Raw genomic sequence first — 25,388 nt, 5'->3', positions numbered from 1 at the left:
CCAGTCCGTCGGATGAGGGTTGAGCAACGCAAACGGTGCAGTGCGGGTGGTATGGGCGGCTGCATGGTGTGTCTAAGCGGGTCAGAATGTCGCTGCACGCCGCACGAGGCTCGGCTCAGTAAGGTACTTGGGTAATGGGCAATAGAGAGGTGCAGCAGCGGACGGGACGACGCTGATTGCAGGAAGAACAGTGTGGCGGGCCCCAGTGCGCAGCGCAGAGCGGCACGTGATTGGCCCGATGCAGGCTAGCGGCCCTGGCATGCTGAAGTTCTTTTTGCGCTGGGGAGCGGTCTGCGCCTTTAGCCTTTTGCTGAAGAAATGCCCGATTGCTCTGGCTGCATCGGCCTGCCGCCCTCTCGTCGCTAGAATTGCTCCTCTGCCGCCGCGCTCCTCGGCCAGCTCATCGTCGCGCGTCGCTAGCCCGTCGGACAGCAGTACCCTGTTCGCTACCTTCCGCTCAAGCGAGACTCGCTTGTAGGCAGCTTGTAAGTAAAGTCGGTTGATTCCTTCATGGCACTGCCACATGCGCCCTCATTACCTGCTAAAGGCGGCTAGCCAGCTGCAGCCCACCCTCCACTGAATCCACTCGCTGCCTCCTAGACGGACGAGATGAGTGAGGGATATCGCGCGCGATGCATTTCTGGGAGCGGCGGCTGGCATGCCAGGTCTTCATCTTCCTCATCCTTCCCCATCTATCATCATTTAGCCCTTCTCACTTGCATTCCCTGGACTTTGTTAGTCTTTGAGTCGTTCACGTATTTGTTATCCCAATCTATGTAGTGCACGCACAACTACGTGCAGCGCGGCGGCGTCGAACCGAGCGAGGCCAGGCCCCTGTTCCGCGGGTCATAACGCCTTCGCCAACTCAGCTAATCCCAGTTCCTTGCCAGGCTTGCCGTCCCTCTTCCCATCCGCCTCAAGCTTTCTAGCGCCGCCGTGCTCTTCAAGACATCCCCAAGAACTGAAGAGCGCCCCGGTGGCAGACTCCATTGCTAGCCCATGTCGCACGACTTTTCCACCCACATCTCCCAGGCGCCCTACTCGCCGGCCCCTTCGCACTTTTCCCACCAGAGCATGGCCGATCCTAACATGCAGTCGCGCCAGCAGCAGGCCGTCGCCTATCCCTCACCGCACTCGTACCCGTCGCCCTCGATGCAGCCCACGTATACCTACCCGCCGCCCCAAGGCCAGCAGAGCAACGATGGCTACCGCAGCTCTCCCCAGGGCTCCAACATGTCGCTGCCGCCCCTCAATCTGCCGCCAATACGTCTGCAGGACGGCCAGCAGCCCCAGGCGCAACCTCAGCAGCCGCCCCAGCCCATGGGCTCTCCGCTCCCACCGCCGCAGCACGGTATGCCGCAGTACTATCCGCACCCAGCGCATGCGCAGCAAGGCCCGCCCATGATGGGCAACATGGGCCCGCAATTCAATGCCATGCGATACCAGCTGCCGCCGCAGGGCGACCAGAGAGTGCTGTCTGGTGGTCGCCACAAGAAGGAGATCAAGCGTCGCACCAAGACTGGCTGTCTGACATGTCGCAAACGGAGAATAAAGGTGAGTGCATACGTCAATGGAACGCGGTGCAGACGCGACGCGATGTCAGAGGAGCTATTGCTTGTCGCTTGCTTAACCGAGCGAGGAACCCAAACTCCTCTAATCCAACCTCTCGCGTGTCAGAAGCGACCGGCTGTGCAGCAACACTGCTATTCAGTGGGCTGCAGCACTTTGCCTCGCAACATCGCCGTTGCGGGCTGCAAATACAGCTGCGCCGATTTCTGGCAAATTTTCTGCATCGCGCACCAACATCACTACTCACCTGCTCATGCGCTAACCACCACCCCGACAGTGCGACGAAGCCCACCCCATGTGCCGGAACTGCCAGAAGAGCAAACGAGAGTGCTTGGGTTACGACCCGATTTTCAAGCAGCAATCTGGTCCCGCCCAAATACAACCTGCTCCCAATTCCGCGCCCGCACCCCACGCGACAAGCGCACCCGCGCCCGCACCTTCCTCCTCCAACTACAGCCAAAGTCCGGTACCCCAAGGGTACGCGCCTGCCTCGTCCGCGGGGTACGCGACTGCCGCTCCTGCTACGAGTGGCGAACACCAGCAAGGCAACTTCCACGCCATAGACCCTGCACTTGCCCAAGCCGATCCCAATTTACAGCCACCCCAACATTACAACGGCGTGCACCCCATGGATCCCAACATGAGAGGGCCTCCAGGCGCCAGCTACCACCCGCCTCCGCCAGAGCCCATGAAAGGTTGGTATCCTGCTCCATATCGCCATTACAGTCCTAACGCAGATTCAGGCAAGCGGTTGGGTATCCAAGACATCTTTGGCATCTGCAACCACAGCCCGCCCGAGGTTCCTCAGCGGACCTCGCCAGTGCCCCGTGAAATCGACGACGAGTTCTCCCGCATCTTTATTAACGATTACTGCCAAGGGCTCGACCTCGTACTTGAGACCAACTGGTTCTCGACGAACAACAACGCTCTCAACAGAGTCTTTAACGACCGCTCCCTACATGAAGAGGCCGCTTTCTTCACCGAGACCATCAAGTACAAGGCTACTGCCGATACCGACATGACCGGCGTCTTTAGTCAAGAGGCTCGCTTGTTATGGCACTTGCTGAGTACGTGCAAGCAGAATCTTCCAAGCACCAACGGAGCACAGCCAGAAGGCGAAGACTTTGCGATGAGAGAAACCCGTGCGCGCCTCGACGTGCTGGAAGCTCTTATGACGAATCAAAACCTGGACTCAAACCCCACACGTCAATTGGCATATCCCCCTACGCTTGATGATGTCAAGAGGTCGCAAGTCGACTTCTGGCAACATCTCGGAGACTTTGTCCAATTCTCGGGCTCAGACACTGCCCCGCCTGGAGCAGCCGACGGCGCCCTCTCAGTACTACGTGGCGTCCTGTGCATGCACGAGGTGCGCGATGCCATCTACTCGATTGCGATCGCTCGTCATTACGGTAGCCGCATTGGTGGTTTCCCCAACGCTCTGCCACCCCAGGTCGACCAAAGTCCAGACAGCGACTTGAATAAGCTTTGTGTCGCTATGTCGTTCATCAGTCATGAGAGCCGTGCATCTTCTCAACAGGTTCTTGCGCGTATCTGCGACATGGCCATGTTCTCGTGGACTGCCTCGCGAATGCCTTCAAGTCACCAACAACAACAACAACAGGGTGGCTTCCCTCAATGACGACATGCGGGCATAGGAGCAACCTGAGAATCAAATAAAGTTGCCGTAGCCTTCGGGCCACATTAGTAAGAATTGGAAAGTCCGCGTTCATCTTTTGCATATCATCTCAGCGGTGGCGTTTTCATCCCCCTTTTGCCATTTGCTGGCATTTGTGTTCGTTTATGAATTATATTCCCAGGGGCCAGAACAAACCTTTCTCATCCCCCAAATGCACGTTTTCATGATTCTCCCCTTCCTCGCAGTTGCATCTACCGCGTACGGAGCTGGTGGCACCTTAAGCATGTATCTCTTTCCTTTGCGGCAGGCATTCACACAAGATATACCCTCGATCGTATCCTGTTCTTTCTCTTCAACTTTGGCAGACCTAGTATACAGAGGTCTGGCTTTAATCTATCTTGGTCCTCTGGACTTTCAACCTTTATGGAATATGTGAAGACGGTTGCATTGCGGTATTTGGAGCTATATTTCACACGTGAGGAGACTACAATGGCACCATCTCTCTCTCAAATATACGCAAATCGAGTGATTGTTGTAGCCTCTTGGGTCTGATTGGATCTCTGCAGTCACCTCATTCAAGAAACAACATTAAAGTTTTCCTTGTATGGGGCGCGGTGGGCTAGTCACGATCCTCAGCTTCCTGGGTAACACTAGACCAGCGGTGAACCCGCCCTTCTCCCATTCCCAATCCCACTCACCCGGATGTGTAGCCTAGCCAAACAATACGTACACGTTTGACCAACTTCCGTTTCCAACCCCATGTATTCTGCAAACCTGTATAGTTCCATCCTCACATCATGTACTCCCCTCTTCCCCCCAATTCCCAGTTCCCAGTTCACCCAACCGCCCCCCAAAACCTTCAGCCCCAGCTAGTTCCATCCTCCTCCCCTTTCGCACAACACAGATGACGCAACGCGACAACGTCTCCGTACGACATGGCACGAAGCGGAGAAAGTGCCGGTGGCGGAAATTAGCTTCCCCTTATGATTGCCGATGGAGTAGGTGGAGCCGGATTGCATGGGTGCACGGCATGAGTAGGGAGATGAAGTAGAGGGGGCGCAGATGATGAGGGGACATGGCGTAGTATCTAGACTGGGTTTCATGGGGGTTGATGAGTTGAGGGAGATGGATGGGTGGTTGGAGGACGAGCAGAGGCAGATATGTTGTTCGAAAAACCTTGGAAGGCTTGCTCACAAGTTTCTTCCAGTTTACTACTGGGTCTTGTCTAAACGAGTACTTACCCAATCTCTCCCTCCCCAAAATCCCTCATACCACCAATCCCAACACCAAGAAACGAGCGTGTACCGCCGCCCAACCACCCCCGTACCACCCCCAGAAAAACAGCCCACCGCTTCGTGTCCTCCCAGCTTCTCTACCTTACCATTGTTCATATCTGACACAAACTACCCTCAAGCGAACCACTCGGAATGGCCGCCGTTTTCGTATCACGGCGACACAAGAGCTTACACAAACCCCCCTCTTCCCTTCGGAGAATATCCATAGTACTGGGTCATCCCAGTTGCGACATATGTAGTACACCTGTCGGTGTTCTCGCTGTCTATCTAGCCTGATGAGGCGTTGTGTAAGGAGGGTACGGGTGGATGGATGGGTGATGGCGGGTAAGCCGACGGATGGGTAGCAAGTTAGCCGGGAACCAATTGGCGGACGTATGTAATGAGACCTTTTGTGCATATTGCTCTTGTCTATGAATTTAATCGTATTCCGATCCTGGAGGAAGCAAAACACTTGCGTCAATGCCAGTCTGAGTACAAGGCTGAGGCATGTAGCATAGCGTGTATAGTTCATCACTCAGCTCCTCTATCCCCAACACTCCAATGCACATCCATCCTCATAGCCGATAGCAACCACCCACTCAACCCCCCACACACCACTCCCACCCTACGCTACCACTGTTCCCCATCCCCCAGCACCCTATGCAACAACACCCTCGCAAACTTCCCCTCCCCGGGACTCCTCGTACACCACCCAACCCGATTCCCCCTCCTACTATCCCTCCACCCCCCCGCATCCCCCACAACCTCCTCGTCCAAACTGCTCTCCCCCTCCGTAACCGGCCTCCCCCTCCGATCCACAATCGTGCAGCCCCTCGTCCACTGCCCACTCGTCTCAACCCTCACATCCTCCTCTTTGAACTTCCACAAAGGGTTGGAAGGGCATAAAGCGTACCAGATCGTCAGCGGGTCGTGGAGTTGGAGTCCGGATTTCGTGGGGTCTTGTTGGGGGTTTAGGGATAGGTTTTTCGCGAACGTGGAGGTCAGGAATAGGCTGGTCCATTCGGAGAGGGGGGAGCCGTGGATGGGTTTTAGGGCGATGTAGTCTTCGTACATGGTTTTGGGCAGGACGTGTAGTTCTGTTGTGTCGAGCGGGAAGAGTTTGATGGTTAGGCGCTTGCTGAGCGTTTTTGGGTACGGTGGGAGTTGGTGTTTCTTCTGGGAGTTTGAGAGCGAGGGGGGCATGGTGAGGTGCGGGTTTGCGGATGTGAGGGCGAAGACGCGCGCGCTGGCTACGGAGTCGGCGTAGGTGTTGAATTCGGCGCCGGGGGTCATCTGGTTTCGGAGATTTAGTGAGTGGCGGAGGGGGGTGTTGGGTTGTTTGATTAGGTTGAAGGGGGGGACGGGGATGGATAGGGTGTGTGGGTGGTATATTAGGTGGAGGGGTGGGGGTGGACGACGCTGTGGGTGGCTTTTCAGAGCTGCGTAGAGCTGGAAAGGATGCGACGAAGGGTGAGATTGTAAGCTGAAAAAGATCAGGACTTACGTTTCCAGGCGCATCGATTGCACCGCCCATGACGACTACCTCCTTAACCTTCAAAAACGTCTCGGGATCTTGCGCAGCGGCGATAGCGAGGTTTGTCAGCGGTCCAACTGCCACGATGGTAACTGTATCGGGCTCGTTCTCTCTCAACAAGTCGAGCATGACTTCGTGTGCGGGCTTCAGCGATGGAGTGAAGAGCGAGTGCTTCTCCTTGACTTTTTGCAGCGCCTTGGTTTCTTCAGCCGACATGTTCTTCGGCTGAGGAGTGAAGAGTGACTTCCACGTCTCTTCTGGTGAGAGATGTGGGTGCTGGCACATGTCAGTTCTCAAGTTTTCATATCGTGTTGGAAGACAGAGAGCTTACACTGTGATGTATACCTCCCAGCCCATCGATCCCATCTACGCCATGTCAGCCACTCGCTTTCTCCATTCATCTTGAGTATGTTCAACTTACGGAAGAAATCCGCGACCATCATATGTTCCGCCAATGGCTCCTCAGCACCGACAGCAACTATCTCACATGTTAGCAACACGAACTCCTTTCCTCTAGCATCTCGCATCAAAGACTCACCAATAGGTTTCCTCGCACTCAACGTCTCAAACCCCTCCGGTCTACCATTCTCCTTCCGCCACGCCCTCTCCTTTTCGATGTAATGGAAAAGCGTGACCACATTCCGAAGACAACTGTTGTTTCGTCAGTCAATCCATCTCTCCTCTCTCCGTCAATTCCCCCATCCATCCATCCAAACCATATACCATATGCCTCTCTCCAATCCCAACACAACTTTCTCCATACACATCCTGCACAACCGAAAGCCGAAAACAGAAGTTTGGAAATGAGACAAGGATAATGCAACATACTTCTTAACCTCGACATTCCCAAACGTCAAACTCAACATGAGAATATCCAACTCCTCGCTCTTAGCCGAGAACGCCAGGAGCATAGCCAGGATATCATCGACGCCCTACCGTATTTTCTATTAGCCAAAAATCACTTTCAATCATCCGCCTTCCACCATGTATTCCCGCCTACGGCCCCCACCGACATTTACCCCGCACTTTCGCACATTGGAAAGTTAACTTACAGGGTCTGTATCAATGATAATCTTATTCGGTGCCATAGTTACGATGTGTGAAGATAAGATGGTGAGGTAGAATTGGTGATGTAGATGGAATGGTCTGTTGGTTGTTTGCTTCCACGAGGTACGTATGGATACATGTACGATTATCTAACTAGTGGCGCGCCTCGCGTCTAGATACCCCTACCAGCCTACACCAAACCGCGCATGGCAGGTGTGTGTGGTATGCCGCAGCCGCCAAACGCGGAGGTCACCGATACCGACACTGACTCCACTTTCAAGTTGTCTTTGTGGGTCCCTAACCCGTGGTCATATCTACATGGAAAAGGCGAGAGTGGAAGTTGGGGGAATGTGCATTTGCCATATATATGAAGGAAAAAATCCCCCTTTAGAACGTGCGATTCATAAGTCCAAATCGCCATCATATCACTCGCAAGTAAAGAAAAGCAAACGCCGGATTCGTTCCATAATTCTACACAACGTTTGCCCCCCATTTCCCAGATGCCCGGCACAAGGACAACATCCCAATGCAAGGGCTGACGGTTGGAAAACCTGGCGCTTTTTGAAAGCCCAACATCCATTCTTTGCCTGACACCCAATTGCTGTCTAGACTGTTCTGTTCTGGTTTCGTCTTGAAAATGGGATTTGCTCAAACCGCCATCATCTCTCGCTTTTTCCCACCACGTTCATTTTTTCCCAATTGAATATCATATATGCGTTTATATATCGAATATAAGGCGACCGTTCCGTTCAAAAAAGTCGAAACACGTGTCGTGATGCGTGAACATGTCCGAGTCTAGTAGACCTTCTTCTTCTCGTCGACGGAAAATTGGCCGGGGCCCATGTTGACCAGCAAGAGGAGACCGCCACTGAATGATTATTAGCAATGCGCGGTTCGAGACTAAGACAAGGGTACTTACACAATGGACAGAATTTGGAAGAAGTCGTACTTGGCAAAGTCCTTGTGGGGGTGGTGCGGGTGCAGTTTCCACCAATTGTTAACGTAGAGGTTGAAGACGCTGAGAATAAGCACGAGCATAACAGCCGAGAACTTTGCCTTGAAGCCCACAACCACCATGACACACGCCACAAGTCCCAAGAGACTAGCAATGATTCTCCAGAAGCCCCAGTCGCCGCGGAACACGAATCCCACAAAGAGGAAGATGAGCAGGACGCGTCCGGCGAGCTGGAAGTACATCTTCTTGTCCTTTTCGTCGAGCTGGGGGAGGCCGGCGGGCGCAAACTTCTTGCGCACCCACGAGTCGGAGAGCACCATGAGCAGACCGCCCATGACGGACAGGTTGCGCAGGAAGAAGTTGAGGTCGAAGACGAGGCCGTAGCCGATGCCCTGGAGCACCACGACGGTCATGAGGCCCGCTACGCTGTACTCGGAGTACTTTCGGAAAATGACGCCGAAGGAGCAGACGGTCATGAGGACGATGTTGACGATGAGGAACATGTGCGTGACGCCGTTCCAGACTGCAGACAGGAAGAGACCGTGTTAGCCAATGTTCACGCGCTGCTGCGAGAGGAGGGGTAGAGACGTACTGTGGCGGTAGTCGTGCAGGTACGTGAGCTGGTCGGTCCATTGTGTGATAATGCGCAGGGCATCTTCGAGGAAGGTAACGACGATGAGGAAGCGGCCGATGCCAGGGAGGTATCTACGGGGGGAATTAGCCGGTTTCCAAGCGGGCAGCGTCGTGGCACCGCTTCTGGTGCACCGAGAGTAAGACTCACGGCTTAATGGGGTCGAAGACAGTGTCCAGCAGGTCCTCGAGCTTGCTCGTCTGGGCGCGCAGTTGGTCGAGCGGACTGGGGTCATTCGTGCTGTTGTCATTGCGCCCCGAGTTGCCAAAGGGGCTCTGGTTGCCCAAATGGTAGCCAGCGGTGCCGCGTATCTGCGCCATGGCTGGTGGTGTAGTAGAGAAGAAGAGAGGGTGGGCGGCGGCTGGTGTAGAGGTGATTGGGTTGCGCTGCTCCGAACAGGTGTCCTTCACGCGATTGACCTTCGGAACGTCAGATTATGTCAGCGGCCTAACCCTTTGCGCCTTACTTTGATGTGTTGAGTCTCACTACTTTCTTCTGTTGCAGGCTAGTAAATTGCAGGGTGGGATTGCTAGCTGGCAGTTGCGCGTGATGGTGAATATATTGAATTGCGTCGTGTGGGCTGTTCCCAGGGTTGCTGCGGCGCTGGTTCCTCGGTTCGCGCAACCTACTAGAGTACTACTAAGAGGCCAGATTTCTGCTACTCGACTCTGACTATGGCGTCAGGAGTAGTAGTCGGTACGAAATACCTCCGGACCAATCTTGACTAGCTGATTCACGACTTGGCACGGGCACTTTCAACACGGTGGAGCACGGTTGTATTTATAGCTTTCACCAACGCACGGCTGTACTGCAGACACATGTGTGGGAGGTTTTGTATGAGGAGCTGCAATTCAACAACTACTTTTTCTACCTGCGCGCCTCAACAGTCATTATTCCAGCGTCGGGTACTGATTGATGTTTAAATGTGGTATTGAAGTACAGGACGCGAATGCAAGAAGCCTTTGCAATAAGATCAGATGCAACCCCATACGCCGATGCTTTCATGGCCTGGACAGCAAAGCAGTGGAAGGAACCCATCCGATGATCCAGCCATACCCATGCTTACAAGGACAATTCCACCGTCGTATGAGCTATGCTCGTCCGTCATGCCAAATATGATGCTATCGTGATGAAAGTTGGAGGTGGTCAGATCAACGCCTGAAGATCTCACGTGCGCCAACAGTCTTCAATAGGATAGAAATCGAAAGGTGTATCGTCGTCCAGGGTACGTGAATGTACCCGAGGTCCTGAGACCAGCTGCTGGCTGAGTCATGTTTGCCCACTTCACATGACGGCCCAGTCATCGGCATCGTCGCCAGTCTTGGGGTTGAACTCCTCGGCAAGGATCTGGTAGCGAGAGCTGGGGTTCTTGTTCTCCTTGATGACTTCGGTTGGCCGAACTGGCTTAGCAGACTGTTGAGGCTTCGTGCTGGTAGTGACTTCGCTGAGCTCTTCGGCAAGCTCCTCGTTGACGGTCTTGCGCTTGGGCTTTCCGCCCTTGGGGACGGTGGTCCAGGCAGAGTCCTCCATAGCAAGCCTCATCTGCTCTTCCTCTGAGGGCAGGGTGCTGACAGGGGCAGCGGTCTTAGCAGCGCCGTTGGTGGGGGCGGCAGTCTTGGTAGCCGTTTGGGCAGGAGCCTCGAAGGTGTCGAGAAGCTGACCAGACGAAGCGGCCTTGGGAGGCTGGACGGCACCGCGAGAAGGCACCTCGGTCCAGGGGTTAGAGGCGGGGGGCTTGCTCTGTCCGAGACCGTTCTTGGCCGGCTCACCGCGCGCCTCACGAGCGACACGACGCTGCTTCTCCTCGAGAGCCTTGCGCGCCTTCTCCTCTTCCTCGCGCGCGGCCTTGGCCTCCTCGACCTTCTTCCTGTTCTGGCGCTGCTTCTTGGACTCGGTCGCGACCTCGGCCTTTTGTGTCTGAGCCTTGACCGACTTGGCTGGCTTCTCGGAGGGCTTGATGCTCATGACAGCGGGCGAGGCGGCGCGCTCACCGAGCATGTCGGAGACGTCCTTGCCGCTCGGGGCCTTGTTGGTGTAGGCGGCGGGGGGCTCGACGGCGCTGTCGTCGGCAGCCTGCTTGGGGGCGGCTTGCGAGATGGTCGCGGCGGCCTTGTTGCCAGCATCCTGGACGGCCGTCTTGACCGACTTGCGAGGGGCCTTGGGCTTTGCAGCCTTCTGTGCCTTGGGCTTCTTCTCTGGCGTGTCCCAGCTGACTGCCTCCTTGAGCGAGCTGGTCGTCGACTTGCCCGTGGTGGAGCGTCCTCGGGTATCCGCCGTGTTGCCCTGGTGCATGTAGTACCAGTAGGCGGCGCCTCCAATGGCCAGGAACACGACCCAGCTCATCCACGGCTCCATGATGCAAGACGTGTGGTATGCAACGCTTCGGGGGTGCGGTGGTGACTACTGCAAGACGTCCAATGTCAACACGGAACGATGGGGCAATGGATTGGGGTGGAAGTGGCAGGCAGGTGAGGGAGCAGAGGGCCAGGGCAGTAGGATGACGGAGTATAGGGAGAGGGAAAAGGGGCTTACAGGTAATTGATTTTGTCTTAGCCCGGGCGTCGTAACGTGTGAAATTGACGCGTCGCACCGGCTGCTCTGCTCAACGGTTTCGATGGCGTTGCGAGAAGAGGCCAGGTAGGTCTTGATCCGCTTCGGGAGCTACTCAACCGTCGAGTGCAACCGCTGAATCGCCCACTTGACACGGGCGGCGCAGTTTGGGGGTTCTGTTGATTCACGTGCTACACATTCACATCGACTCGGCGTCGAGGCTAACAATGTAGGGCGAGAGACGGGGAATTGCTGGAGGTGACAGAGTGAAGGCGCTCCATGTGGTAGTGAGCTTAGGAGTGCTCCCCCGTTCGGGATGCCACTAAGCAGGGGTCGACGGAGGCGCTGCAGCGGGTGAGTGCGTCACAGCAAGGCGATGATGGTATTTCTGATATACGCCGAGTGACTTCTATTAATCTGCTTCTTCTTCTCCTATGCCGCATCTCGCACGCCTGTCTTGCCATCGCATCTCAATAGCTTCCTGCGCGCCCACAAACACCTCGTAAAGGACACGAAGCATCAAGCACCTCGCGCGCGGAGGGCTAACTCCGAGTCCCGACACCCCCGACGGCGGCCTCTAACGTTTTAGGCGGCTGAACACCAAGCCATTCACAAGCCACTCACACGCTATTCTTCATCTGCCGCTGCGTCATTGGTATCTCGCTGATATTGCACCCTCGCACACAGCTGCATCCACACTCTGTGCCACGCCCTCACTTTATCTAGTACTTGCGCTCGCCTGCTTAGCGCAGCAGGAGCGATGCACGTGTGGCTGCATCCATGAGTGGCATGTGAAAGGCTTGGTATCGCCTTGCAGTACTCGACTTCAGTCGGGAATAACACAGGGGAATGAATGAGACAGCAGATGCTACTTTAAGTCTATATTGACTTTATTAAAGCTCCATCGTATATATCCAACATTATCCTACAAAGCCATGAAGGCCTCCATACTCATAACTCGTTATTCATGAGGCTCCAAGAATGCCAACCTAGATGCCCCAGGACTTGGCTCGACCAAACCGTATCCCCGACTTCAAAGACGAAAGAGGAGGGAGAATTCGTAGAGCACCTAGATATCCGTGCCTCAACCATGCCTCTTCGCAGCAGCCCCCTCCCCGCCATCCTCACACTTCCTTTTCCTCCCTCCAACTCCAACTCCCACCTCGCTATTCAAACTAGAACTGCGACTCATCGGCGGCGTCGCAGGATTCAGCGGGAACACAACTTCATTCGTCGAGATATTTCTTTGTTGTAACGGTGGCGACGGCATCCTCTGTGTTTGTCCTCCCACTGCCGCCGCCGCCGCAGCTTGTTGTTGTTGTTGCTGCTGCATCCGTTGCTGAGCCAGCAACGCCGCCTGATTCCTCTGCGCCATCTGCATCTGCCTCGCGATATCGCCCAAACCCGGTCCGACGATATTTCTATCCCCGATGATAGTCGCGCCGCAGTTAACCGTGATGTTGATGTTGGAGTACCGCTTCACGCCTCTAACCTGCGTCGTAGACGTACACTCCCCGCGTGCCGTCGCCTGCGTCGTCGGACTCTCTGGTGTAAGAGGCCTGCCAGCCGCACCATCCTCCTCCCCTATCTTCCCCGTCTCAATAGTCTCGCCACTGAGCACAGTAGCAACAAGATTCGCTATCCTCACGCTATCCATTTGTGCAATGGAGATGATGTTTCCGTGGCCCCGGATCTGTGTCGCGGCGTTGATTGTTAATTCGGGTGTGTCGTCTGGCGTTTCTTGCGTATCGCAGTCTTCTTCTTGGGGGTCGTACGGATTTGTCATGTTGGGGATGGGGAGGGTGGGGTCGACGACGGTGTGGTAGGCGGGGGGTGCTGGATTGTCTTCTTGGTATGATTGGTATGATTCGGAGTGTGTAGGCAGTGTGTTGAACGGTGTGGATGATGGGGTGGTGTGGAGTGTGGTGGCTTTCGCGTTGGATACTGCTGCGTTGGTGTTGCGGAAGGGGTCCATGGCATATATCAATGGATGTTTCTTTTGGCCAAGGAATCACTTTGCGTGTCTTGGAGAACACCGTCTGCGGGTATCGTGATCGTGGGGTTGTGGCGTGATGTTGGTGTGACGGGTTAGGCGGCGGTCATGCGAGTTCGGTACCCGTACTGGCAAATGTTGATGGTTAAACGCTTTGCCGGTAGATGTTGCGCGACCACGAAGATCGATGGGAAGATGCAATAAACCGGTATATGATCGTGATATGACGATGCAGTAATGCCGTCGATGCCGTTTGCCAGTCGGTATTGGTATCCTCTCGTTGTTTGCACGAAGACTGTGTCCAAAGTCAGCAAAACCCATCCGTCACCAAATACTCCAAGAACAACTCACATCTAAACCTCAAATCCCATATCAACAAACCTCATTCCACGAAGCATGCCACCACTTAACCTATATATACCCACCCACCCGCTGCAGTGGACGCCCCAATCCTCCCGCGTCCGCCCGCGCATCCGCCTTATTCACACTTGCGCAGCCTGCACCCCCACACCTGAAACACCCAACACAATACCTAGCACAATAGCAAGAGTCACCCACACAACCAGTTGCATACACAAACACGCGCCACATACCTAGCTACCCACCGCATAATAGCTAGCAGCAGTGCTAGTCTAGACCCATTACCGGCAATCAAGTTTGCGTACCGAGCCTTTCCGGGATGGATCCATTGTTGCTATTGTGTTCAATACCAAGGCAAAACGGTGGGCTAATCTAGTTTCGGATGTGGAAAGGAACGACTGGTTGATCTCGATGACGGTATGATGGGCCGCGCCCGGGTTTGAAGGATGGGAGGATTTTATTTAGGTCTGGGGTTAGCGAGTGTGTGCGAGGGAACGTATGAGGTGTGTGGCCGGTAATGAATATTATCATGCCCAAGGTGGCTAAGCGCGCGTGTACAGCCTTGCCGTAGCTGGAATGACAATAGCGATAGGATGCGAGATCAACGATTCGGTACTTCAGCATACCGGTATAGAGTACCTAATTGGTCAGTAGATACCTACGTGTGTAACACAAAAATCCATCTGTCACGTTCCTTCTCTGCAACTGCCCTGGCCATCGTCACGTTCCCACCTGCACCATCTGTGCAACGTCGTACGAAACCGGATAATCTATGATGCTGGTCATCTTCCTTGATCAAGTACCCAGGTAGCCATCTGCGCGGTGATTGGGTGGTGCATCAGTCCTGCGCCATTTCGCTTGCTATTGTGTTTTTATTGAACACGACGCCCATGGATACCTAGGTACATTCAGCACGTGAGGTGGTGAAGCTAGGGTGTGAGAAGCGTTGATGTACGTGTAATGAGACATGTGTGTTGGCTCATGCGTTGGATGTCTAGGAGTCATGATGATCGGGGATGCAGATGGGTGGATGACTAAGTACGTGGACGGTGGGTGACGCTTTGGGTGCACAATAGGAAGATGGGATGGGACAATAGGATGGAGTCTTAGAGTGGTGCCACACATGAACAAGTTCCTTCGCGGTTTCGTGATACGAATGTAAAGCCAGAATTCTCTCCTAATACAATTGACAACTTTTGCATCTTGAACAGAAATAGAGTCTTGCAAACCTGATCTCCAAAGTCGTATTCCTACAAAAGCTTAACACTATAGCTTGCGAACTCCTCCGATAAGAATCCACTTCGCTGCATTCCTCTCAACACGAAGCCACGATGCTTTGACACGCCACCCACGCGCCCTCCCACCGCCATCAGCGCCACGCAACGTGCCCAAATCCGGCGCTCTTCTGCGCTCACCCTCAATACCAGTCTCCACATCGACAAGAAGAGTCCTGATAGGCTGAATGCGATACGAAAAGGACGCGTGGCCAAGGCAACACACAATAAGGCGCCAAGAAAAATGGGGAAGGAACAATAGGAATGCATATGCACTGCCAGCTAGTAGGTATACACTATCTGTCCTCTGTCGATCGTACGATTCCTTGTGTGTACAGGCAGGGGATATGAGTGACTGGGGAATGGGAAAAGCCGGGCTGTGCCGCATCTTCGATGGCTGAGCCAGTGCCAGTTTGTTGGAGAGAGTCCGCTGCCGTACCCGTACCCGTGTCTGCAAGGCAGACATGTGCCGGTGCGTGCGTGCAAACCAAAACCATGGCACTGGTCCTTCAAAATGGCAAAAGTCCTCCAAATGGCCTAGACGACGGAAGTTGAACCCAGCCAATTAGGCAACACTATGCTGCAATCCGTAAGGCGACAAGAAAGTTACGTTGTTTTACAAGCCCTGCTGTCGTGATGAACACGATGTCGAGCCCAAGACGCCACGCTCCATGAAATGCGATAGAACATCAAACACCCACCGGCAGTGTCCAGGAACGGAAAAGAAATGCCGTTCGGATGGATAACTGCGATCCAGGCTGAACCCCTAACACCGATGAAGTAAACCCCTTCACAGACAACTGCAAGTCCATCACCGCTGTGGTCGGTACTGTTGGACTTCGTGTTGTGGCCGTTCGTGATAGAAGAGGTTTTCCGACCAAGGCGGCAGCTTCTTGTCTCGTTCGTAGAGGTAGCCACAGTTGTTGCAGAGAGTGCGTGGGCCTTTTGGACCGTCGCGGACAGCCCAGACGGCAGTTCCCCAGACCCAGCAGTGTGCGCATCTCCATGTTTGTCGCTCCCTGTGGTTGTTGTTAGTTCCAATATCACAATGCACAATGCCAGTATTGTCACATACCCTTCTTGGAGCCCTCCACCCTGCCCGCCGTAGCCGGATCCTCCTTCGGCGCTTGGCGTGCCTCTTCCAACTGGGCTCAAACTCCTGAATCGTCTCTTCTTTTTGCTGCGCTCGCCGCGGCCCATGTTCTCTTGTCCTTCGATGTTGTTGAAAAATTCGTTGGCGGGCTGGCCCGTCATGTTTGCGGTCGAGGAGAAGCGCGCTGTCTCTCTGCGTAGTCGTCGGATCTGCCTTTCACGGTCCCCCTCGCGCTTCTCGATTTCTTCAGGTGATAGGATTTCCACCTTCGGTTCCCATTCGTCGCAGAGATGCTCTTGGTCGTATCTCCAACCCGCACCAATAGTAGGTTCTACTGCATCGTTGTCGATCTCGCCGTCGCCCACTAAACCGCCATTCTCGCAGGCTTCCTTCTTAAGTCGCAGGACTGCTTCGTAGATGCTATGTGTCATGGCGTTCACCCATTCTCCCGATAGACCCAGATCCGCGCACGTCGTCTTAGCAAACATCTCGGCGAAACCTGGTGGATGTAATAGTGACCACTCGAACTTGTCGGTACACAATCGGTTCATGAGGTTGATGTTGAGCGTGACGATGCATCGGTACGTGTCATCTGGGTTGTGAAGCTCCTCAGACGGCATTGCGGTCGCAGTTGCGCTGATGCCATTTGGAATGCCCGCTGGCGTCTGTGCGCCGTTGGTATGCGATACGCCGTTGGTCATAGGGGTCGACGCGCCGTTCGTGGCTGGTACTTGTGGTGTGGAGGTGCCGTCACGGGACGAAGCCGGCAGTGCGGTCTTGCCGTTGGTTCCTTGAACAGCGGGTGAGTTCGCAGAGTGGAATAAAGGGTGTAGCGCAACACCGGCATATTCCTCCAGCTGCTGTCGAATCTGGTTTGCGACTTGAGAGATTATGAGGGGCTTTCGGTCGTTTGGCAGATCTAGTTCATCGACGAACTGCTTTGCGAATTGATCGGGTGTCGTCAAAGCCTCGTGCAGGTTCCAAAGGAACGAGTCCTTGAGTCTGTATGCGGGAGTGACGTCGGGTTGTTTGTACGCGGGCAGGTTCTCGTTGATGCCGAATTCTCGCGCGTTGGAGGGCGTCGGGAGCGGTGCCTCAGGCCGGAAAGCCTGAATGTCCATGTCTATTCGGATCGGAATCAACGTGACAGGCAAGACTGACTGCGTCTGGACTTGCTTCTCCGTGCTGCACTATGTTAGCCTTCTATTGCGAGATGCGTCCCATGGCTTAATCCTGCCACCATGCCACATACAGTGTGCGCTTCGGCCTGCCCATCCAATCTCGCCAGATTCCTTGTATGTCGACTGGCGCAGTGAGCTCCTCGCCCAGCGCTGCTATTTGCGCCGTGTGGTCTGCGCTATTCGGGTCGATCTTCTGTACGCTTCGCAGGCCTGTCGCACGTCGCGGCCGATCGCTGTCCTCGAAATCGTCATCATCGTATGCATCCTCCGCATAGCTGAGAACGGCAGTTCCGCGTTTTGTCACGCGCGGCGCAGGGAGAGTATTCGAGGGTGGGACAATGGGCGATATCAGCGAGTTTCCGTGGCTTCGCAGTCGCGGCGCATAACTCGACATGAAGGCCTGGGGCGGCGCCGTCTTTCCCGTACTCGTAAACATGGCTGTTGACACGGTCGATGGTCGTGCAGGAGATGTGAGGAAGCTCAGCAGAGCTCGCGAACACTAAACGCGTCGCGATGTCGATGGGGCCTCCGAATGCGGCGAATGGGTCACGGGGTCCGTCAGAAGGCTGGTCGATTCGCGATTACCCCTGCACTGCGACCGATAGGGAAGTCCGTTCGAATTGCGACTGCTTTTGCGCGTCCCTGGCTGGTGACGGATGCTTTCGCGGTTGCGGTCCAGCTAACGTTGCCAAGACCCGCTAGTCCGCAAGCGTCCCAGGGTTCTAAGGGCTGGGGGCTCTTTCCAATGTCTGCCCTCCACCTCACCTGCCTAGGTGCTCGCTTCACGATGCATCACAATACCCTTGATGCGCCAGCATACACGATTGAAGTGCTAGTAACTGCGCATTGTGAACATCCTGTTGCGGCACAGCGCTCTGCAACCTATGAAGACTCTCAATTCATCCACATTCATCAGATCACCATTCCCACGTGCCCAAAGTCTTTCAGTCACACGCGCTCTCTGCTTGCTTTCTGGGAGCGGAGTATGGATAGCAAGAGTTGGAAAATCTGAAACGCGTTATGCCTTCCTTCCGCCTGGGTAACTAGTGGCGCTTAACGGTCTCCACCAGGATATTTCTTGCCGCTGTGCATCCCAGCTATATTTCTACGGATGTAGGGTCTCTCATGACTGGACATCCAATCAAGCATACTTAATGAAACAAGAAAGGTAGGAAATACATGTCTTCGGTGGGCCTTTCGCGGGTTCTTGTACCTGTTCAGGCATCTGCAGTCCTCATCAAGAACTCACGGTCACAGCGCTGGCGCAACGATGGCGCGCGCTAATTCGCCGGGAGACGTTGAATACTCACCTTCACCTCCCAGCATCAAGTATATAACCTCCAGGCTTTGTCTCATTGTGAAGCTATTGTACATTACGTATTACTAAGGCTGTTGTGTTATGACTCTACAACGCCGCCACGGTCCTTACCATCGCGCCTACTAAAGACTTTCGTTATTCTTCCTACACAACTCATCGCAAATACGAGCACGACATTCATACCAACTACGCAACTCTACGAGACCTTCATTTTACTCTCCCAAGAACTGCTTGCGACAAGTCTTTGACAAGACACATTCCGATTACAGACATCCGAACCAACATTTCGACTTATACGGTACATCCCTCAGCTGGTCTAGGAAACACCATGTCTTTCAAGTCGACCCTTTACGCCGCGGCGGCCATGCTAGCCATGGCGCCGCTCTCTGCAAACGCACACATGATTCTCAAGAGTCCCGTGCCATACGGCAATCCCAACAATTCACCTCTCGACGCTTCCGGTTCCGACTTCCCTTGCAAGGCCGTACCATACACGGTAAACACTATGAACGAATGGAAGGTCGGTTCATCACAGACTCTCGCATTCACTGGTACGGCTGTCCATGGTGGAGGCTCATGCCAGATCAGCGTCACCACCGATAAGGAGCCTACAAAGGACTCCGTGTGGAAAGTCATCTACTCCATTGAGGGTGGCTGCCCTGTCTCTGCAGAAGCCAATCTCGATGAATTCGGTCCCAGCCTCGACAATACCTTCAAGTTCGATATCCCCCCAGAGCTTCCTAACGGCGTCATGACAACAGCGTGGACGTGGTTCAACAAGATCGGAAACCGCGAGATGTACATGAACTGTGCGCCGATTACGGTTTCTGGTGGTGCCGACGACACAACCGCGTTTGATGCTCTCCCCGATATGGCAGTTGCAAACATCCCAGTCCCGCAGTCTTGCGGTACGACAAAAGAGAGCAGTGATTTCACGTTCCAGAACCCAGGAAAGTACGTAAAGTCTGTTGGCAAAGGTCCTTTCGTGGATCTTTGCACTGGCGCAACTTCGCAACCCAGCACCGGCGGTGCTGATGCTGGTGGTGGCAGCGGCAATGCCGACCCTGGTGCTCCAGTCGCCAGTCCTCCAACTGCTAGTCCTTCCCCGGACTCAGGAGCCTACCAACCTGCTGCTACGCCTCCATCTGCCGCGAGCCCAGCTCCAGTAAGCCCCCCTCCCGCTCCACCAGCTGCTCCTTCTGGCACCAAGTCCGCCTGCTCACCCAAGCCCAAGCCTGCCGAGTCCACCCTCCGCACACTCGTAACCGTCACAGCGCCAATGCCAACAAACACCGACGGCATCTTCCCACCCGCCCCAGCAGCCGGTACAGGCACAGCTCCCGCCGCAGCTCCAGCGCCCCTACCAACCGGCCAGTCTCCAGCAGCATCACCCGTCGCGCCTCTAAGACCAACACCATCCGGCGCACCCGCCTCACCCGCACCCGCAAACCCGGGTTCAGGTTCAGACAAAGAGCCCTGCTCCCCCGACGGCGCTGTCGTCTGTTCGTCCGACGGCACGAAGTTCGGTCTCTGCGACCACGGCAAGGTCATCATGATCCCCGTGGCTGACGGCACAAAGTGCGAAAACGGAGCCATTGCTAAACGCGGTGATTACTCGCATCGTAATCAGCGCACTGCTATCTAGGTTTGAGACACTGGGTATTTGTGAAGATGGTTCGTTCGTTTTTGTATATACTTGTGTCAGCTGGTTCTGCCTTTTAGTATGTTTTTTTTCGATTTCTTAACGGGGGATGGTTGGAAGCTTTGGGTACGATTGTTTCCTGACCGAGCTTGTTGGCTTCGCTGTCGTGTAACAGAGGGGTGTACTTTCGCTTTTTCGCTGTCGCGATTGAAGAGGGGTTTTGTGTGTAGATTTGTATATCATGTAATAGTACTATTACTATGAAACCAACAACGCTTCTTTTGCCCCTGCAATGGTGAACTAGTACTCCATATACTCAGCTTCTAAGGTCCACCAACAGCATAAGGAGTGAACTTATAACACCCACCCACGTCAGCATCGCCAGCGATCCTCCAAAAGGTTCCACAGTCATAACTCGTCGTACCTCTCGCAGCCACACAAGACAAAGGGCATGTTCCATCAGCGTTATTGTACGTGACCTGGCAAACCGTTTCCTGCAGCCCAGCATCATTTCTTCCGAAAAGGACATAGGCTTCAGTTGCCCCGACATTCGGGTTGGTCTTGCCGACAGAGCCAGCATATGGCCCATTGAGGACTTGTAGCTTGTTGTTGTCTACTGTGGTAAAATGCAGGACGGGCGAGAGACCAGCCTCGTTTCCGGTGGTGTTGGGGATGTAGACGCTGGCGTCCGCGATGGGGTTTCCGCTGTTATCGCCGCCGATGGCATAGACGGTGAATGTGGGGATAGCGATAACGGGGGATGTGGCTGTGAAAATTGTGGTTTGTTCGGTGATTGTCGAGGTCTCGGTTGCGGTGTTTGTGATAGTTTCGGTGGCAGTTACGGTATCGGTTGCTGTTGCTGTTTCGAAGATGGTGAGGGGTACCTATTGCGGAGAAGATTTGTCAGTAAATAGTATGATAGCTTCTAGAGCTGGCAGCGACTTACAGTGACTGAAGAGGTGATGGTAGTGGGCAGACTCAAAAAAAGAAAAGTCACATGGTTTCGCCGGTCTCTGCCCATTGAGCTTGGAGACCTTGAAACATCCATGAACGTAGAGTTCCCAGAAGTTGGTAGTAGGAACCAAGTACGGTAGGGCTGGTCATGGAACCTAGTACCTTGTTACACCTTCCTGAGCCGACCTGGTAGATGACGATGTTGGTTATGAATTGGAGGTTTGCGTCTTGGCCTGAGATGACGTCGTAAACCGAACCCGCAGGGTACGTTGAACCGTAATACGCGCGTGCGTGAGCTTTGTTTACGTTAATGATGTAAATGGAAGTGACAAGGTTAGTACGTACATATGATAGCCGATTTGAGTGCTGCTTCTTCTTGCGGAAGACCCATGGTGCTTGATGTTGCTTGTGAGGAGGTCGACTTGGTGGTGGTGCTGTATAGAGTAAAGTTGAAAGCACAGTGTGTGTGGTTGAAGAAACTGAAAACTGGGAGGAAGTTAGCTGGTGTTACCTTTACCTTCACGGTTGGTCCTACCAGTTCTGTCTGAGGAATGGAAAGGGCGCCCGTGGGAATGGCGAGGCCCAGGGCAAGTCCGGCCACGTTGTTGAAGCGCATGGTGAAAGTGTACAAGTGTTGGAGGCTCAATCGATGGAGGAGATGCTGCAGGATGTGCTCTGGTGAAAACAACAAGACGCTGCCCGACAGCGTCTTATATACATCTTGTAAGGCAACACTGTTCTCTCCTCGCCCTCTCGCGTCGCTCTAGAACTCAGTCCCTTCGGCACCTTGAGGTCGGTGGAAGCGACGCTATCGGTTTGTTGCAGTGTAAAAATGAGGAGCTGAACTCTAGCTGCACGATCTCGACAGCCACATTTCTCCTCCTCTTCCTCGTCGAGTTAGAACTTCAAGCCACAAAAGTTTGGTCGTGGCCAGAAACAGGAAGAACTGAGCTGTAGGACGACGGTGAAGAATTGTTCAGCCAGCCTCCGACGAGTCTCTAGCTCTGAAGAGCACCCTGCTCTCGCTGGATCTGGAAGCATGTCTGCAGAGCCTCTAGGCGATGTCGGATTCCAAGTCCCCGTGAGTAAGTAAGCCTGAGAATGCTCGACCTGGTAAGCCTAGAGGCATTGCTTGTGGCCTGGAAAGGCATAGTCTAATCCGATTCTGGGGAAGGACGCCTATCTAGAACGCTCCATCGGGCCATGATCAACGGAGAAGCCTGACAACCCTGGAATCTGACCTATGATGTTGCGACTGTATCTTGAACCTTTCGAGGCTGTTGGCACGAAATAGTACTAGCGGCATCGCTTCGCCTGGCGCGGTCTGAGTGTTTCCCTTCAATCTGGGGATAAAGCCACGCTAAGAAACGGACCGAAGCTTATTTTACCCTGTGGCAGCTCGCCCGCACTGTTTGTCTTTACTCTTCCCCGGAGAATTCCAGCGCCCATGTTGTGCTCTAGATCTCGGAGCTCCCGTCATGCCAGGGTCGAAGGGAAGCACATGACTTGAGGTCTGCAGTTTGAAGGTCTCGAATTTGCTCTATCGTCAAGGGCGCCCCTGCCATGACCCTTGCCTGATCAACTGCCTGCCGCTCGGAAGCATGTGATCCGTGCTATGCTATCCGTCTTCAGCGTGGGAAGCGGAGTACACTCCTACGATGCCGAATACCTGGATTAAATCGCCCTATCTTCGCACGCCTTGCGGTGATCATAGGTAGATCTGGCGAAGTAATATCTGAGTGGTAGACCGGAACTTTCGCACGCACCGCGTCGTGATCGAAGGGAGGTATGACGAAGTACCATGCGGATGGTAGCTTAGAAGATCTGCAGTCTCCAAGCGAGATGTGATCTATCAACACCCAAGCGGACGGCCGCCCGGTGTCGGGCTCTGGTTGCGCAATAAAGAAAAGTCCATGCCTTTGGCTCACCTCGCAGCTTCGAAGTCTCATGGTCGCCAGCAGATCGTGCGCCGGTGAAGAGACAGACAAGCAGTCTTGAGCCGTTTTGCAGAAGCATAGGTGTGCCACTGCGGCGCGGCAGAAGCTGTGATGTTGAAAATGCTGCGAATCGACGTAGGGCTCGCTGCGGAATCGAATTTTGCAGGATGTCTCCTGTTCCGACGCGTTGGGTGGTAACCAGCTTTCTGGTGAAATATATCGCTTACCGCAGCGATCGCATCTTATTCGGACGAAACCTTACGGGTCGCTTCTGCTGGCTTCCGCGCTCGAACCTGGAAACCTTTCTCGCGATCGACTTTGTTCGTGTACCTTAGGGCTTGACTATTCAGTGTCGGTGATTTGCGGGGCGCTCTCGTAGTGGCTTTCCGCCAACGTTAATATGATCGACGTTGGTTTCGTTGCCTTCATCTCAGACGAGAAAACGGGGGAAGAAGGCCTTGATCACCTCATCTCCAGCTTCCTCTAGCCTGCGGTCCCCCACTACTCCTCAGTAGCATAATTCCCACACCCACCGCCATAGCACCCAGGAACACCCACTGCGGAACAACGATATCCGTATCTCTCCGCTGGTACCTTCGTGCTTTCTCGGCGTACATCTTCTTCCTCAGCGCACGTTCTTCTTCATCCACTTCAACATCTTTCGTCTTCCTTTCCTTCATCTGTTCCCCAACCAAGCCGTCGCCCTTCTTTCTTTGTACGTCCTTCAAATAATCCCGAATAATGAGGTCGTCCTCTTCACTCAAATCCACAAATTCCCTCTCTTTCATCTCCACACCCTGGTCAAGTGGACTTGCTACATTGAGGCCACCTACGATCCCCTCTTTCGCCGTCAACTTCTTCTTATCGACGAGCACATCGTCTGGTAGCCACTCTTTCAGGGTATCTTCGGGTAACGTCCGGAACACAAGACACATCCACATCTCCAGCACATTCATCACGAGTTCCGGGTGATCCATCCCCGGCACTGCATTGCCATATCCACCCGAAGGAAGCACAGCTAGTACACCGAAAACATTGTAGATACTCCACTCCAGCGCATAGTAATGTAGACTCGGATGATCTCTCCTATACCTGAAGTTCAGGTGCTGAGCCACTCTCACGCGCAGATTGCTACTCTGGCCGACATAAATCCTCAATCTTTTGTCGACACCTAAGATGCCGTTGAGGTAGATGGCCCGGCCTTCGTGTCGCAGGTCCCCACCGAGATGCTTCAGGGCGTCTAGAGAGAGGCGGGAGGAAAGAAGATGCCAGATTTGAGGACGTATAAGGGAGTAGATTGATTGAACGAGGGTGGGGATGCTGTGGTGAGAGATCCAAGGAACGAATTTGTGGTAAGGGTGAGGTTTGCCATCGTCGGAGGAAGAGACAGGGAGTTGGGAGAGGCGCGTGAGGAGGTGTGTGAGAATTGCTCGCGCTTCGAGTTGCACTGGAGTGAAGATCGTCTGGCTGGCACGATTAGATGGTGTTGGTGTTGTCGGTGTGCTTGACATCGCGGCAGCTGGAGACATTTGACGACGAGATGGTGTTGTGAGAAGAGGAGAAGAAGCCGGTTCCTGATAGACTTCCGCTGTCGCCATGATTTATATCTCTTCTCAAGGTTTGTAGAACGATACTTGTTGGTCGTGATTGGATGCCGTTTGTGAGGAGTTAGGCAGCTGTCCTGTAGAAGGCTGGCGTCAGGGCACCAACGTGCAGGTGCGACGAAGCTTGGAAGACAGACACAAGCTCAGTACGAGACAGCCGCAGCGGAAATCGTCCCCTAAGGAAGATGATAAGCTATATCGGGGTGCGCAGTGTTCTCGTGAAGTTGGAATAGTGTAGATATGTAGGTCTAGATGCCAGCTCCACCTGGGCGATGAGGCTGAAGCTAGCGCCCTTCGCACATGCCGTATCGGGCATCTTCTGAGAAAACCGTCGATAACGGCATCTCTTGAGCATAGCGCCTTAATCACTCGGCCATGACGAATCGCATGCAGGATCCCGTGTTCCTGTCATAATCATTCGCCCGCTCCCGAATAAGCTCATGTGGCTCAATCTGAACAAGGCTTCTGATCCGTCTTGCAGTCTCTTTGGTATGTTCATCTTGTGATTGTAATATGTTGAGTGCTGGCATGGTCCATCGTCCTGAGTAGCTACGTCGTACGTCATTTTATGTATTGAGTGAGGCCATTGGAAGAAGCTTGATGAAATTCACGTAAAGCGTTGGCAAGGCTGTGATTGTTACAATCGATTAAAGGCTACGCTCACGCTACACCCATGCGTCACTATGCCCTCGTGCTATGCTCTTACATCAATATTGTTCGTAAGTGAATTGGTAACACCCGTATTCAGTACACCACGGCCCGTCGTCTTCGTATGGTGGCCACTGGTCAGTCCTGAATTTGAGGCCGAGACGTACGGGGTATTGCAAGAACGT

The 25,388-nt window shown here is 54.1% G+C and overlaps 8 protein-coding genes across 8 annotated transcripts; 2 read left to right on the top strand and 6 right to left on the bottom strand.

Annotated features, from left to right (window-relative positions):
* Nucleotides 1–999: 999 nt before the first annotated feature.
* Nucleotides 1,000–3,211, top strand: J4E87_008719 (uncharacterized protein; the record flags this gene model as incomplete). Its single annotated transcript, XM_049380304.1, has 3 exons — nucleotides 1,000–1,554; nucleotides 1,847–2,264; nucleotides 2,313–3,211. 3 exons carry the CDS (start codon nucleotides 1,000–1,002, stop codon nucleotides 3,209–3,211), a joined length of 1,872 nt encoding a protein of 623 aa, XP_049230046.1.
* Nucleotides 3,212–5,112: 1,901 nt separating this feature from the next.
* J4E87_008718 (uncharacterized protein) lies at nucleotides 5,113–6,391 on the bottom strand (the record flags this gene model as incomplete). Its single annotated transcript, XM_049380303.1, has 3 exons — nucleotides 5,113–5,775; nucleotides 5,987–6,308; nucleotides 6,387–6,391. 3 exons carry the CDS (start codon nucleotides 6,389–6,391, stop codon nucleotides 5,113–5,115), a joined length of 990 nt encoding a protein of 329 aa, XP_049230045.1.
* A 1,467-nt stretch (nucleotides 6,392–7,858) lies between these two features.
* Nucleotides 7,859–8,969, bottom strand: J4E87_008717 (uncharacterized protein; the record flags this gene model as incomplete). Its single annotated transcript, XM_049380302.1, has 4 exons — nucleotides 7,859–7,931; nucleotides 7,983–8,541; nucleotides 8,611–8,723; nucleotides 8,800–8,969. The coding sequence occupies 4 exons, from the start codon at nucleotides 8,967–8,969 to the stop codon at nucleotides 7,859–7,861; spliced, it is 915 nt and encodes a 304-aa protein (XP_049230044.1).
* A 964-nt stretch (nucleotides 8,970–9,933) lies between these two features.
* On the bottom strand, nucleotides 9,934–11,004 carry J4E87_008716 (uncharacterized protein; the record flags this gene model as incomplete). The annotated part of the gene is made up of 1 exon (XM_049380301.1): nucleotides 9,934–11,004. One exon carries the CDS (start codon nucleotides 11,002–11,004, stop codon nucleotides 9,934–9,936), a length of 1,071 nt encoding a protein of 356 aa, XP_049230043.1.
* A 4,633-nt stretch (nucleotides 11,005–15,637) lies between these two features.
* Nucleotides 15,638–17,536, bottom strand: J4E87_008715 (uncharacterized protein; the record flags this gene model as incomplete). Its single annotated transcript, XM_049380300.1, has 3 exons — nucleotides 15,638–15,845; nucleotides 15,902–17,104; nucleotides 17,172–17,536. 3 exons carry the CDS (start codon nucleotides 17,534–17,536, stop codon nucleotides 15,638–15,640), a joined length of 1,776 nt encoding a protein of 591 aa, XP_049230042.1.
* Nucleotides 17,537–18,746: 1,210 nt separating this feature from the next.
* Nucleotides 18,747–20,063, top strand: J4E87_008714 (uncharacterized protein; the record flags this gene model as incomplete). The annotated part of the gene is made up of 1 exon (XM_049380299.1): nucleotides 18,747–20,063. The coding sequence occupies one exon, from the start codon at nucleotides 18,747–18,749 to the stop codon at nucleotides 20,061–20,063; it is 1,317 nt and encodes a 438-aa protein (XP_049230041.1).
* Nucleotides 20,064–20,567: 504 nt separating this feature from the next.
* J4E87_008713 (uncharacterized protein) lies at nucleotides 20,568–21,405 on the bottom strand (the record flags this gene model as incomplete). Its single annotated transcript, XM_049380298.1, is given in 4 exon segments — nucleotides 20,568–20,573; nucleotides 20,588–20,944; nucleotides 21,201–21,310; nucleotides 21,402–21,405. 4 exon segments carry the CDS (start codon nucleotides 21,403–21,405, stop codon nucleotides 20,568–20,570), a joined length of 477 nt encoding a protein of 158 aa, XP_049230040.1.
* Nucleotides 21,406–23,418: 2,013 nt separating this feature from the next.
* Nucleotides 23,419–24,462, bottom strand: J4E87_008712 (uncharacterized protein; the record flags this gene model as incomplete). Its single annotated transcript, XM_049380297.1, has 1 exon — nucleotides 23,419–24,462. One exon carries the CDS (start codon nucleotides 24,460–24,462, stop codon nucleotides 23,419–23,421), a length of 1,044 nt encoding a protein of 347 aa, XP_049230039.1.
* Between the last annotated feature and the right edge of the window lie 926 nt (nucleotides 24,463–25,388).

This window comes from Alternaria ethzedia (assembly GCF_023757985.1).
Source record: "Alternaria ethzedia strain BMP 0044 chromosome Unknown scaffold_28, whole genome shotgun sequence".
Lineage (NCBI taxonomy): Eukaryota > Fungi > Ascomycota > Dothideomycetes > Pleosporales > Pleosporaceae > Alternaria > Alternaria ethzedia.
The sequence above is the reverse complement of the archived record's forward strand: the minus strand, read 5'-3'. Positions and strand labels throughout refer to the sequence as shown.